Raw genomic sequence first — 14,346 nt, 5'->3', positions numbered from 1 at the left:
TGAAGGAGGGATCTTCTTAAGTATTCTTGTGGGGGGAAGAGGCCTTGAGATTGTTTCTAGATTAGAAAAGAAGAAAGAGCCTTTAAGTCTCTTTGCACGGATGGGAGAAGACTAGATAAGAAAGGGGAATGAGGATTGATTGACCTTCAAGGAATAGAGACTGGGTGTCTCATGAGAGAGGGGGGAAGGACTCCTTTTTATTGCTTTGGTGGGCGGTTACGAGAGACTTTCTTGATGATATATTGGAATATTTTATTTTATTTGATTCTATCAAAGTGGGGCAACATGTGGCAGGTGGGTGCCTTTCTCTAGAGTAGGCTATTTATGATTGGTGCCTTTTTTGAAGGTACCTATGTGGCAGACGTATGGCAGTGTAGGGGGTCCCTGTGTATTCAAAAATTGATGTATTCAAAAATGCAAACAAACAATGATAAGCTTCTATTGGGTTGGCTTCTTTGTTGGCTGTGTAGCGTGCTTATGATACATTGGTTCTTTCTTTTCCAGGTTTTGGGGTCACCTCGTATTGTGAGAGGCATTTTGATTGATATAACTAATAGAATCCTTCGTCCATCCTTGAGGCAAGGGATACTTCAGGAGGTAAGAGGCTTGTTGTCTTCTTCATATTTGTCATTGCCTTTTTTTTAAATAAAATAGTTTTGGTCACCGCCGTTACATTGTTGTTGTATCATTCAAAGCTACCAAGCTCTGAGGATGCGGCGTCTACAGCTCCGAGGTGAGGAATTTTTGTGGTTTCTCATGTATTCTTGTTATGTGATAATAGAGAAAGATATAAATCTCTATGTATGTTCTTATTGCTAGTCATGGGGCTTGCAGATTGTTAGGCAAGCAAGTAGACACAAAGAAACGTGCTAGGAGGAGCCAACAGGTAAGGCCTGCCATAAAGTTCTATCATGGATGTAAATATTTGTGTCAATTGTTGGATGTTGTAGGCATCTTGAGAAGTTGTGGTATTGATTGTTGCTACTTGTTGACAGGTTTTTTATACAGTTAATGCGGCACATAGATGGTCGGGCCCCACCTACAACGAACACCTAGCACAACGGGCAGCAAGGGAGACCACAAATTATAGACATGCTCAGCAGGTAACATGTCTTTCGATAACTTGTTAACGCAAAGCATGTTTATGTTGCATGCTCTTCTTTACGCTAACTCTTATTTATGTCCAGGGTGCCTCACAAAGTCTTCCCCCGCAACTTACAGAAGCGCAAGCAGAGCAATTGCTCTTTTGGTGCATTGCAGAGGAGCACACATGCATTGATACAGCACCAGCGGTGACAAACTTTGAACTTAAGATGCGGGACGAGTGTTGTAGGTTCCGTCAGTGGAGCCCAGAGGTGACTTTAGATGTCCCACTTTACAGCTCTGATGAGCTAGAAGCTAAAGCTGAATCCCCGTTGGATCAGCCTGAAGCTGATGCCAGAGATACATTGCTTGGGGATTTGCGAGGATCGAGGTGTTGCAGGACTGTCCCATCTTTTGATAGTGGGGATAAATCCACAGTGATTCTAAAACACCAGGTAAAGATTTGTGATGGGTGATATTACAATGCTTTGAAAGTGATGTTTAAATTATTTTGCTTGTTGATAGCATTTACACTAGAGATGTTCTAATTATTTTGTAGGTCGATAGCATCTACACGGGAGACAACAAAGGCCTGCATGAGGTCTTTTACTGCGCTGGTCGCTACAGTTTCCGACTCTTGTGGATCTTTAGGAAGGGCGGAAAAATGAGTATTTTGATGTGATAGCACGATACAGGTATCTCTATGCTTAGGGCTATCACATTGTTCTCTAATGGGGATTTATTTTATTCTTCAAAGTTCCTCACTTGTGGTACAGATATTATTATGCGCAGTATGTAGCAGATTGGAGAGGGGATAAAGAGTTGTACCTTCCTGGAATGACTAAGGTTCTCTTTCTCCTTCTCTCTCTGTTTATTAGAAGTCTCTCTCTCTCTCTCTCTCTCTCTCTCTCTCTCTCTCTCTCTCTTGTCTTTGTGAGCAGACGCAATGCATTTTCTGGTTTGGCTGGTGCATATATATAGCCATAGAAATGTAGTAGGAGATGCTGAAATGTGCTGTGTTTCAGGAGCAATTGATGGAGATTTTGGAAAATGAAAGAGGAGTACTCCATCGATAGTGTGGGGCATCAAAACCTGGATGTACATATCTTTGTAGATTGCTTCAAAACAATCTCTGGTGAAACTTGGATGTAAACATTTCTGTGTACAAATTGATTCACGTGAGCTTCCTCATGATGTTCAATATATATTAGGTGTTGTAAAAAGCTTTTTGCAGCTTGTTCTTTTTCTCCTTTATGCTCATAAAAAGTGCTTTATGGTTCAGGATCAATTGATGGAAATTCTGGAGCAGGAAAGAGGAGTACTCCATTTGTACTGTAGGTCATCAAAACTTGGATGTACACATCTTTGTATAGATTTCAAAACAATCTTCTAGTGAAACTTCGATGTACATACGTTCTTGTACAAACTGATTCACATGATATATTTCATTAGTCTCCTATAGGGTGTTAAAGTTCTCATAACATTTTGTGAGCCTCTTGTTGGGTGTTAAAGCTATCATATTCCTAAAAATTTCATGATGTTTTGAGGTTCACTAAGACCCCCAGTGTTTGATATACAGCAAGAGTTGTCAAATAGGAAGAGAATAGAAAGAGCCACAAATAAAGGGTATGGCATCCAGAAGTGACGCTGCCATTTGCTATGTGGTTGTCTATCATGAAATAGCATGCATTTTGCTAAGTGTAATTTTGTATATAGCAGTGGCATGTGTTTTGCAAGGTGGAGGGTATTTCTACAAGTGTTATTCTTTTCTAGCTGAAAAGTAGCATGTATTTTGTAGAACTTGGCTTTTTAAAGTTTTTGTCATATAGTATGTATATTTTTAATCGAACATTCGTTGATGTAATTACCCTAGAACAGTTTCAACTCTCACAAGAAATTCAAAGAGCTTAATTTTGCTTTTACATAATTTAGTTAGCATTTGCAAAGATAAACCAAACTTCATCCCACAAAGTATACAAAGAGCTATTTGATTATAGGAATCATGTTTACAATTCAAAAATTTAGTCATTCATAAGTATCAACATATTGAAAATTTTAAAAGGCCTACAAATGTGTTTGCTAAGGGCTACGATATAGTTCGGATTAGAGATGTTTATTTGAGTGCTCTTAGTGGAACATGATCCAATGTATCATACTTGTCACATCATTTACGTAGAGTACTATTATTATAATGTTGTGATGGTCAATAAGGAAGCACAACTCTAAATATTTGAAGCCAACACTATCATCCCATCTTAAAAGCATCTAAAAAATTACACCAAAGGAGCATGTGGCAATGTTTAAAGAAATCATGTTGCTAACTCAAAATTGTTGAGGTTTTATTACTTAAAATGCGAGCTTCCAAGTGGTGTTGACACGACCCCAGCACTCTTGAAACCTCTGATCTGCAAGCAAACACAAGAACATACCAAACGTGAGGAATTTGAGCAAGTTGCTCACCACCCAACCATGACATCTACGGGATGCGATCCTGAATCAGGAGATGTCCCCTTCGAGCCCCGAGCTGAGCTACTGGCACGAACTCCCAATCAGATTTTGACCAGCTTGGTGTCCCGTACCACCAGGTAGCGCCTAGAGGCCTTGGATCTGTTGCTGGGCCTTCTACGCTAAGATGCAAGCGTGCGTTCGCGACTCAATTTCGGATCAAACCTAGCACCTGGGAATGAGACTTGCTCCCATCGGCTTTCTGAGAACTGAACCTCTGGGTCCCTTATATAGACTCGGGTCCAATGCGTCAAAAATAGCGAAGACCTCTAACAGGTTCATACCCTTGCCACTCAACTTGAGAATCAAGCTTGCCTAGCCCAGGCTACCGGAGCTAGTCTTGTGTACCCTAGTACACATTAGATACCAATCTGTTCACATGACATACTTCCCCTCCTCTAAGAACTTACTCCTGAGTTCCCTAAAAGACTCGGGAATGTCCTCTGGAGGTTCTCCCATGTTGCATCCTCCTCAACACGATCCTTCCACTTGATCTTGTATTCCGTGATAGTTCTATTACAAATCAGTCTTTCGCGAAATTCAAGAATACTCTCAGGTTCGTGTGGAATAAAAGTCAAATCTGTAACTTCTACTGTTCCTTGAGGAGAAACAAGTTGGATCATCCGCACCCAGTAACTCTTTCAGTCTACTGACATGAAACACTCGATGTACTTTAATAACATGAGGCAATTCTAGTTTATATGCAATTGGTCCAATTCTTTTAATAATCTTGAACGGACCACAGTATCTGGGGGATAATTACGGAACCAAACCAGTACTTAGGCTCTTGGATTCCTTAGGAATACGTAAATATACCATCGTTCCTTCATAGTACTCTCTAGGTGAACGATGTCTATTAGCATAAAATCTGTCCCGATCTTGGGTACTTCTAATAGACTCCTTGGCAAACTGCAACATTTCTTGCATGGTGTGAATTGCTATTCTCATCCTCATCATAATCCAAGTCCTCTTGGGTGGGTTGCTTCATTGCAAGAGAAGGATTCATGTTTTTATCTCTTGGGGTCTTAGCTTTGGGTAAAGGCTTAGGCTCTTGTGGGGACTCTTTTGCTATAAAATTTGAAGGATCCTAACGAAGGCTTTAATCTATTTAGGCTCACTCCGCAATTGGAGGAAAGCTCATGGTTAGGAGTGATAGCACCGATGTACGTAAGCAAATGAAGGCCAGACTTTATTTTCATTTCTTCTCTTTCCCTCGGGGCCTTGAAACATTGATCATTCCCTTGAACCCAACCATAACTGGTGACTTAGGTTGAAACCTTACATAAGCATAAAAGGACTGTAACCAGTACTTGAATGCTTTGAACTGCTATAAGCAAATTCTATCATGGGGAGATAATCTTCCCATGAAGACTGTGTCTCTTAGAAACATATGCCCGAAGCATATCTTCAACCAATTGGTTGACCTTCTCTGTACTGCCATCAGATTGTGCATGATCTGAGGAACTCATACTTAGAGCAGTTTCCAACTTCTCAAAAACAATTGTCCAGAAGTTACTTGTGAACTTTGAGTCCCGATCACTAACTATGTCGAAAGGCAAACCATATAGCTTAAACAAGTGGCCCACAAACTCGTGAGCCAACTAAACAGCTGATATGGTCGATCTAGTAGGTAAGAATCTAGCCATTTTTGTCAGACGGTCCACAATGCCAGATGGAATCATGACCCTTGCGTGTTCTAGGCAAACCCGTAATAAAGTCCATGGGAAATACTTTCCCATTTATTACCTGGAATTTGCAATGACTGTAAGAAGCCCGTGCTTCTAAGACGTTCAGCCTTAGTAACTTGACAAACACGGCAACCTACAACATAGTTTTCAACAAATGCACGCTTCTTAGGCCAATAAAAGGTATGTTTCACAAGAGACAGAGTCTGATGTACCCCTGGATGTCCAGCACTAGGAGCATCATGACACTCGCAGAGAATCTTGGATTGAAGATTCGAAACATCAGGTACACAAATCTTTTCGTTCTAGAACAGTACATCGTTCTGAATTATCTATTGACCTCTTGCCAACTGTATTATAGGTGGCAAAATCCCTGAGCTCTGGTCAACCATGGAGCTCCCATCCTAGACCTTCTGCCAATATGAGCTGAAATGACTATTAGTTGCGCAAAGCCCTCTCAAGGATTGAAACAGGTCTGAGGATATCTCTGTAAATGAAATAGCATTTACAAACTCTATCCGACTTAAAACATCCGCCACACCATTCAGGGAACCCTTTCGATAACGTATCTCAAAATCAAAATCTTGCATTAAGTCTGCCCATGCCTTTCTTCCTCTTAACTCTGACCCGTCACACACATACTTGATTGATTGATGATCAGTCAAGACAACAAACTTAGAACCATACAAGTAATGTCTCCAAACCTTGAGGTTCGGTAATGTCTCCCATGTTGTATCCTCCTCAACACGATCCTTCCACTTGATCTTGTATTCCGTGATAGCTCTATTACGAATCTATCTTTTGCCAAATTCAAAAATACTCTCAAAGTCTCAGGTTAGTGTGGAATAAAATCAAATCCGTAACTTCTACTATTTCTTGAGGAGAAACATGTTGGATCATCCGCACCCAGTAACTCTTTCAGTCTACTAACATGAAACACTCGATGTAGTTTAACATCAGGAGGCAATTCTAGTTTATATGCAATTGGTTCAATTCTTTTAATAATCTTGAACGGACCACAGTATCTAGGGGATAATTTCGGAACCAAACCAGTACTTAGGCTCTTGGATTCCTTGGGAATATGTAAATATACCATCGTCCCTTTAGAGTACTCTTTAGGTGAACGATGTCTTGGACACTTCTAATAGACTCCTTCGCAAACTGGAACATTTCTTGCATGTCTTGCAAGAATTTCCTTGCAGCATTTTGAATTCCCTTGAACCCAACCATAACTGGTGACTTAGGTTGAAACCCGTACATAAGCATAAAAGAATTGCAACCAGGACTTGAATGCTTTGCACTGTTATGAGGAAATTCTATCATGGGGAGATAATCTTCCCATGAAGACTGTCTCTTAGGAACATATGCCCAAAGCATAACTTCAACCAATTGGTTGACCTTCTCTGTACTACCATCAGATTGTGCATGATTTGAGGAACTCATACTTAGAGCAGTTTCCAACTTCTCAAAAACAAGTGTCCATAAGTTACTTTGTAAACTTTGTCCTCCCTATCACTAACTATGTCGAAAGGCAAACCATATAGCTTAAACAAATGGTCTACAAACTCGTGAGCCAACTGAACAGCTGATATGGTTGATCTAGTAGATAAGAATCTAGCCATTTTTGTCAGACGGTCCACTATGACCCAGATAGAATTATGACCCTTGCACGTTCTAGGCAAACTCGTAATAAAGTCCATGGAAATACTTTCCCATTTATTAATTGTCCAAAAAAGAGAGTGTATGATCTTTCAATCCAATCAGAATATCGTGGGTTTTAAACCACTCTATTCTAATTAACAAGCCACATGTTCCAAGTGCATGACATAGCATGTAAGAGCAGTTGTGTAGTCTTGAATCCAGATTGAAAGTGCGTTGACCTTGCGATCCCAAAATTGCTTCCCAACTGGAAGCCGCACCTCGTAGGTGTGATCGTTAGGTGTCGTGGACAGCCCCATCCTCTGCACAAGTTTGTAGTTCACAAAATTGTGAGAGCTGCTCGGGTCAAAGAGAATGTGAACTGTTTGGTCCCTTACTTCTCCATAAACTCGGAAAAGGTCATGGGGGCCAAAGAACGAATTATTAAAAGTGCAATTACAAGAAAGTGCGCATGTAATGACAATTACTGAAATATCTGTCATCAAAGCTTGGTTAGCTCCCTTAGCTTTGGTACCTTGTACCGCATTGAGCTTTGGTCCCGGCGCTTGCAACTGGTTCTTGCGCTTAAGACGATCATTCCGAGTGTGGCCCCGCTCCTCGCATATAGAGCAACGTCCTTCTTTCATTAACTTCGAGGTGCATAGGAAACGGGCTCGACCATTCTTCGTATGAGTCAAGTTCTTCTTGGAGGTGTTGTCAATTAACTTCGACTCCCCGGTACCAGTTGTTGATTGGAAGAAATTCCTCTTGTTCTTCCCACTTGTGTCGGTAGTAGTGGTTCCCTTTGCGCTGGCCATGGTATCATCATAGATGCGTGCATAGTTCATGGCCTCTTGCAAAGTAGTACATGTGTTATTCTTGATCTGTAGCTTGTACGAGTCAGGCAAACCATCCACAAAGAAACCTAACAAGGTGATAGGATCCATCTTTGTAGCTGTGGTCTGCAAATCACGAAACCTCTGAAGATAGACCTCAAAAGTCAAATTCATCTTGGACATATCGAGGGCCTTAAGCTTGCTTGCGATATCATAATCTTCCTCCTTCTTCAGAAACTCTTTCCTGAAGACCTCTTCAAATTCGATCCATGTTGCAGGCTTCGGTCGGAGTTCCTTCCGCCACAATAAAGCTGACAAATACCCTACTGCAAGCTGCATCTTCTTTTCATCGGGGTAAGGGTGAAACTGGAAGTGTACTTGCCACTTGTGCAACCAAGTGTCAACCACCTCCTTGGTTCTGGATTTCTGATCTCCGGGATAAGGATCTGGAGTGATATTTGGACCCAACACTGTAGCCAAAGCATCCACACGCGTGAGCGCTTGAACAGTGCTAGTCAAAAGCGAGATTGAAGTCTGAATCCCTTGGAGTTGCTGTGTCAACCCCGTTTGATTCGCATTAACCGCTCAAACTTTTCATCGAGAGCAGTGGTGAATTCACTGAAGGCAATCTTCATAATCAAATCATTGTAGAGGCCCTGGTCATCCTCTGCGTGGTAATTCATATCTTGATCACCCATAGCGAGCCCAGGGTCCGAGCCCAGGGTCTACTGAATCAGCCACCATAACTGAAATCGGATTTTATGAAGAGGGTAGTCTAAGCAATAAGCAGATTCGAAGCTAAGACTATGAAGCAAAGCAGAGGCTCGCCACACGAGGATGGGAGAAGGCTCACAAACAGCCAGGCTGGTTGAAGAGAAAAAAGGCGGCTGATCCCGAACTGACGAATAGTTACACCCCCCCCCCGGATCCTGGATGGCATAGTTTGGTAGGGAAGGCGATTGGTCTGTACGGTCTTTTGCAGCAGTCCGCCCTGGCTGACGGGATCCACGAAGAAACGTGTGGAGAGGTGTAGCTTGTGCGCAGTCGACGGGCTGGTGAAGGGAAGCAATCCGCTACGTTATAGACTCGCTGGCCCTGGCTTTTAGAAAGCCCAGCTTTCTAGAAAAGCCCACCCTCCAAACTTAGGAGGGCTGGTGTTTTTTTCGGCTTCGCAGGCCCAATCATGACCATGCCCAACACTACTGCGCACCTCTACACGCTCTCCTTCCTTAGAGTTCCCGCAACCAGAGTTGAGTGCTCGGGGTTCCTTGGATTTCGCCACAGCCTTGCGCTCCAGAGGCATTCTCGCGCTTATCCTTGCGCCATAACTTCCTCACCACTTCACCCTAACTACACCATATCTCTCTCTCTCTCTCTCTCTCTCTCTCTCTCTCTCTCTCTCTCTCTCTAGACCCTCAGCAACTAACATCGAATTCACCCCTTCTCTCTCTCACTCCTTCCTTCTATCCCAATCTAGGCAACAAACAACCCTTAAATGATGAACTAACAAGCACTTACATGGCATGAACATGAATTTCGAATTTGAGGCATACCTGGAGAAAATCACGTCCAAATTTACTCGTAACAGAGATTCCTACCTCTCTGATACTAATTGACACGACCCCAGCACTCCTAAAACCTCTAATCTGCAAGCAAACACAAGAACATACCAAACGTGAGGAATATGAGCAGGCTGCTCACCACCCAACCATAACATCTACGGGATGCGATCCCGAATCAGGAGGTGTCCCCTCTGAGCCACGAGCTCAGCTACTAGCACGAACTCCCAACCAGATCCTGACCAGCCTGGTGTCCCATACCACCAGGTGGCGCCTAGAGGCCTTGGATTTGCTGTTGGGCCTTGGGCTACGCTAAGATGCAGGCGCGCGTCCGCGACTCAATGCAAGATCAGACCTAGCATCTGGGAACGAGACTTGCTCCCATTGGCTCTCTGAGAACCGAACCTCTGGGCCGCTTATATAGACTCGTGCCCAATGCGCCAAAAATAGCGAAGACCTCTAACTGGTTCGTTCCCTTGCCACTCAACCCAAGAATCAAGCCTGCCTAGCCCTAAGCCTCCCCAGGCTATCTGAGCTAGTCTTGTGTACCCCAGTACACGTTAGATACCAATCCGTGCACATGACAGGTGTGTTGCCTCAATGAGGGGGAATCTTGTGGACTTGTACGATTCCATACATGGATGATGGGAGCCCTCTTACAATGGATAAAGAAGTGGGCATGGCTCTAAATTTCGACATCTAACAGACAGTGATCTGACTTTGAAACCCATGGACCAAGTGTAAAATCTCCCACATGATGCATACTACTTGGAGGTAGTTCGTGACATTATTGCCATCGTGCTTTGTGTAGGCAAAGTTCTCAGTATGAGTCATTCCATTTGCAACAAGGAGACTTGTGCTCTTACACATTTGCTTACGTTTTCCTCTACATGTTGAGCTCTTTTACATCCATAACATGTCTATCATATGTGTTCATAGTCTCACCACAAGGGATACATGGCATGATCGTCATGTGAAGAGTCTAGTACTTTTTGGCTATATGACATCGCATTTGCTTTGAAAGTATTGTTCTCTTTTAGTTCCACAAAAGCATGTTTTTTTGTCAAGGTGCATATAGGAACTAGAGTCCTCCGACCATGTAGCAACATGCAACAAAGAGAGATGTCCCATCCATCCATATGAAGACCATCAGCTTCGCCCATTTCTTGCATCCATATGCATGCAATTGAGTTTATCCCCACAAAACTTCATTTACTTTAGTGGTATTGTTTTCAAGATGTTACAGGCATAGTGCCCTTGTTAGTTGTCTTATGCTACAAAAAGCCTTTAGAACCCTTCACAACACACTTGTTAAGAATAATCTGAGCTTTCCCTTCAAAGAGGATGTTTCATCAAGGCGTACCACATACATGTCCCATCAAATTGCTAAAGACTGCATCTATATAATTTCATCATAGGTTTAATTGCTTTTACGCATGCAAGAAGCTAAAAAGGTAACTGAATGTGTCACCTTGCATATATTCAAACAATTCAGCACTGGGTCCTGCGATAAATGCAGACCATGAGACTACATTCAAGCCCTTTCTATACTACCACACGTGCTGCGGTTCATGCAGACGACGGCACTCTTGAACTTTAGTCTGTGTACTGAACTGACACACGTGCTTACAGCATATAAAACTCTCTTGAAACAAGAACAAAACACTAGTAGCTCCCCCTTGGCACACGCCTTGGAGGATGCTTGCAAACGGATGGACAAGCTTAACATGTCTTCAAAACATAATCGTGTGTGCATTCCTAAACAAAATCCTGGTCTTCATATAATCTACTATGTCTTTGAGAGTACAATCCAAGAAACTGCACATGCACAAATAAACAGTTTCTGGTTATTTTCTGTTACCAATGCTCTCTTCAACTGTCAAATCATGTAAAAGATCCTGTTTTGGGCACAATCTGCTGGACTTGGATTGGCCCTACCATGTTCATGACAAAGTATGCGCACTACAGCCTATTAGAAGGGGATTCCAAGTTGATTAACATCCAACGCAGGGGCAAATTTAAAGACCCCATTCACAGCAGACACTGATTTGAACACCCAATCTTTACTCTTGTTGTTCGTGCGACTAGTAAATAATTAGAAGTGAGAAAAGTAAAAATTGGACTCAATGTGATTTTAAACCACTGACGCTAGTAAAAATCATCACTCGCACCTTGACAGTGTACATTTTGAGATAAAAACAAAGAAAAGCCACACATGAAGCAATCTTTGTATGAAGGCCCTGCTACAACCCACCCCCCTTCTGCATGAGGTGCCCAGTGGGAACCTCACAAACACCACCAGCAAAAAGGGGAAAATGTAATTTTGGTTGCACGAGAGCATGATGTGCATCTGTGCAGTTAGTATGCTGTACAAGGCATTTGGACCAGGGAAAGCTTTGAAGCATAATTGTTGATATGCTTGCGTTCCAAACAGCAATAGTAATCCAAAAATATCACATCTTACCACGAGGTGTGGTGAAAATACAAATTTTTTATACCAAAAAGACTAAAGATTGGAGAAAATAAAACAGGTACCTTGCACAAGCCATGCAAATCATAAACAGGGCCAAGAATTTCTGTGATAAGGGCCTTGCACGAGCTGTGCTATGTACAGTATGTAAGAGGAGGGGGTAATTTTATCACTATGCCTCTTCCCCCTCAAGACGGGGCAGGAGCATACTTAGTCTTGGCCTATGCACCAAGATGCAACCAAAATCGTTCGAGCCAGGCAATACATACCACGAGTTTTGAGTGATGTCATACACAAGAGGTGGTCTGAAACGCCCCTGCAGATTTGAATCTTCGAATGTCATGCAGAAAAGGCCTCCCTCTGCCCTGATCGTGGGAATCCAATCTTTACAACAAAGCTCCTGCCAGAGATGCTGTGGGGTTCTTGCCACCTCCACCCAGATGGCATCTATGGAAGAAACAAGCTGTAGCTCCCACACAACAAACCCAAGGCAAGTATTATCTGATGTCAGTGAGAGGCCTTGCAGCAATCTTCCCTTGTGCTTTGAAAAGGTTGGAGAACCTCCCGATTCTCTTCTGGGCACCAACACCTTCCTCCACAAATCATGTGCAGCATGGTATACCAGCAGAGTCCCTTCAGACGTTAGAAAAAAGAAGTCACCGAGAGACACCTTAGAATCGGCCACTGCCGATTCAATGTTGCACCCGACCCTCCAAGAGCCTCTCCTGGAGTCAAAAATCTCAAAGTATGGACTGTCTCTGTCCCTTACAACTGCTTCCTGTTGTGTGAGCATGACAAAATACCGGCTTGGGTCCTGACCATCAACTGACATGTACATGTGGCAACCAACAGCTTTGGAGCGAGGTACTGTGGAGAGGTATTGCGAATTCAGGAGAGGAGGCAGCACCCTCACAGAGCCTGAGAGACAATTAAAGACGATAACAAAGTAATCATCTAATGCATCTGGCTTATGCACAAAGGCACACATAAGCCCCCCTGCACTGACTAGGCGAGGCAGACAGGAGCCCACATAAGATCGATGCTCGAACCGCGGTAGAAGGCTACAATGCGTCCCCCCGAGCAAGGTTGATAATTTACCATGACTGAGGCTGGGAAGAGGGAAGCGGAAGAAGGTCCTGTTGTCTACGCTGCTGAAGCCCCTGAAGCTCCAAATTCGTTGATCATGTGGAAGCGGTCGGGACATGACAAACCAGTATTCTTCCTGCTCCTCCTCCCTGTTCGTGTGTGGCCCTTCTTGCAGCATCAAATTCCAAAGCTTGCAGACACATCGAAGTTGAAAAAGCTGATGTACTGGGAGCCTGGGAAATATGAGATGGAAAGGCACAAACACAGCATTGCTTTCTTCACCATCTGTTTCTGGCTCCTCCTTCCGCCCTGACTTGCACTTAGGCTCTTCATGTGCCGGGATCCACATGCCTGAATCTTCCTTGGCTCTTTTTATCCACTCAGTTGTCGTCAGCGGCGTCTTTCGCAAAGCTATGATGGCCAAGAGACTGCGGTACCAAAAGTCTGTATTTTGCACTATTCTTCGCTGTGTTGAGGCGGCTGCAGCAGCTGCTGCATCCATGACCACCTGCATCCCGTCCTTGCACCTCTGCTGTGGGCGATCCTGGCGATCCGAATCTGATGAGGCCTCCCATGCCCTGCCATGCTTGAACGGCCTCCTACCTCCGCCCCTACCCCTCGCGCGCCCTAATTGCCTGCCCCCGTCCATTCTTCACTGAACCAACCGTTTTCTTCCCCGCACCCTGCCCCTCCCCCTCTGCCCCGCCGGTTGGTAGGGTTTAAGCCAAGAAAGCCGAAATATAATTCAGGGATCCCACCCAAAATCGCTCTGATCAGCGGGTTGGGTGCCCTTTTCTCCTTCTTCCTCTTCGAAGACGGGTTCCCGGGGATTCGCGATATATAATTTCCGCTTGACCGGGGAATATCTCTGGAACAAATGGCCAAGGTTTACCCCTCCGGGAAATACTCCAGAGAGCTATGGTGTTCCCCCCCGGAAGCACTGCAACTCTTTATAGATCGTCAAGAAAGCAGAAAGCAATCGTCAAGAAAGCAGAAAGCAAAATTGACAATGTTAAATAATCACAAGAAAATATTGGGTTCTTCTATCATCACTTGCTTAGAATTTATTCATTTCATATTGATTACCCCCTACATTTTCCAATTCATTCATTCATTGATTGATTTCGACTTCATTCATGATTGCTCCCTACGATTTAATCAAATTTCAAAGAATGAGTAAAATTATGGACATGAGACAAGACATAGGGTCCAAATGGTGCAAAATGATATTAGCCCATGGGGAAGGGGTGAAGGGGCGGGACAGGAGAGAGGGATAAATTCGTGGGAGATATCAATGCCACCTGTCCTTGCATCGCCTTCTGGATCGCTCCCCGGCACCTTGCGTGCCTGTAAAGATGCCCCTACCCTACTTGATGCAAGCTGCTGCGTCCTCCGCCACCATAGCCACCTCATGTCGCCATCCACCGTCCCCTGCACTTCAACGTCTCTTGCTTCCAATCCTCCCCTCGATCCTCCTGCCTCTG

At 43.7% G+C, this 14,346-nt stretch overlaps 2 protein-coding genes across 3 annotated transcripts in view; one reads left to right on the top strand and one right to left on the bottom strand.

The window, feature by feature from the left end:
• LOC147615462 (uncharacterized) overlaps positions 1 to 2,567 on the top strand; it is a 58,843-nt gene extending 56,276 nt beyond the window's left edge. Inside the window, exons 5-13 of one of the 2 annotated variants that reach the window (XM_086779570.1) lie at positions 505 to 597; positions 696 to 733; positions 835 to 886; positions 996 to 1,103; positions 1,188 to 1,538; positions 1,643 to 1,778; positions 1,860 to 1,929; positions 2,109 to 2,231; positions 2,366 to 2,567. In XM_086779570.1, coding sequence (XP_086635696.1) covers positions 505 to 597; positions 696 to 733; positions 835 to 886; positions 996 to 1,103; positions 1,188 to 1,538; positions 1,643 to 1,765 — 765 coding nt within the window. In that variant the 3' untranslated portion in view covers positions 1,766 to 1,778; positions 1,860 to 1,929; positions 2,109 to 2,231; positions 2,366 to 2,567. Of the gene's footprint in view, positions 1 to 504; positions 598 to 695; positions 734 to 834; positions 887 to 995; positions 1,104 to 1,187; positions 1,539 to 1,642; positions 1,779 to 1,859; positions 1,930 to 2,108; positions 2,262 to 2,365 lie in introns of both variants that reach the window. The other variant, XM_086779568.1, reaches the window with a different exon arrangement.
• A 9,043-nt stretch (positions 2,568 to 11,610) lies between these two features.
• LOC147615461 (F-box only protein 6-like) lies at positions 11,611 to 13,852 on the bottom strand. Its single transcript, XM_086779567.1, has one exon. The coding sequence runs from the start codon at positions 13,509 to 13,511 to the stop codon at positions 11,949 to 11,951; it is 1,563 nt and encodes a 520-aa protein (XP_086635693.1). The 5' UTR covers positions 13,512 to 13,852; the 3' UTR covers positions 11,611 to 11,948.
• Between the last annotated feature and the right edge of the window lie 494 nt (positions 13,853 to 14,346).

Source organism: Cibotium barometz, chromosome 40 (genome assembly GCF_041138505.1).
Source record: "Cibotium barometz isolate CiBa-2024 chromosome 40, ASM4113850v1, whole genome shotgun sequence".
NCBI classification, from domain to species: domain Eukaryota; kingdom Viridiplantae; phylum Streptophyta; class Polypodiopsida; order Cyatheales; family Cibotiaceae; genus Cibotium; species Cibotium barometz.
This window is presented reverse-complemented; position numbering and strand designations above follow the sequence as displayed.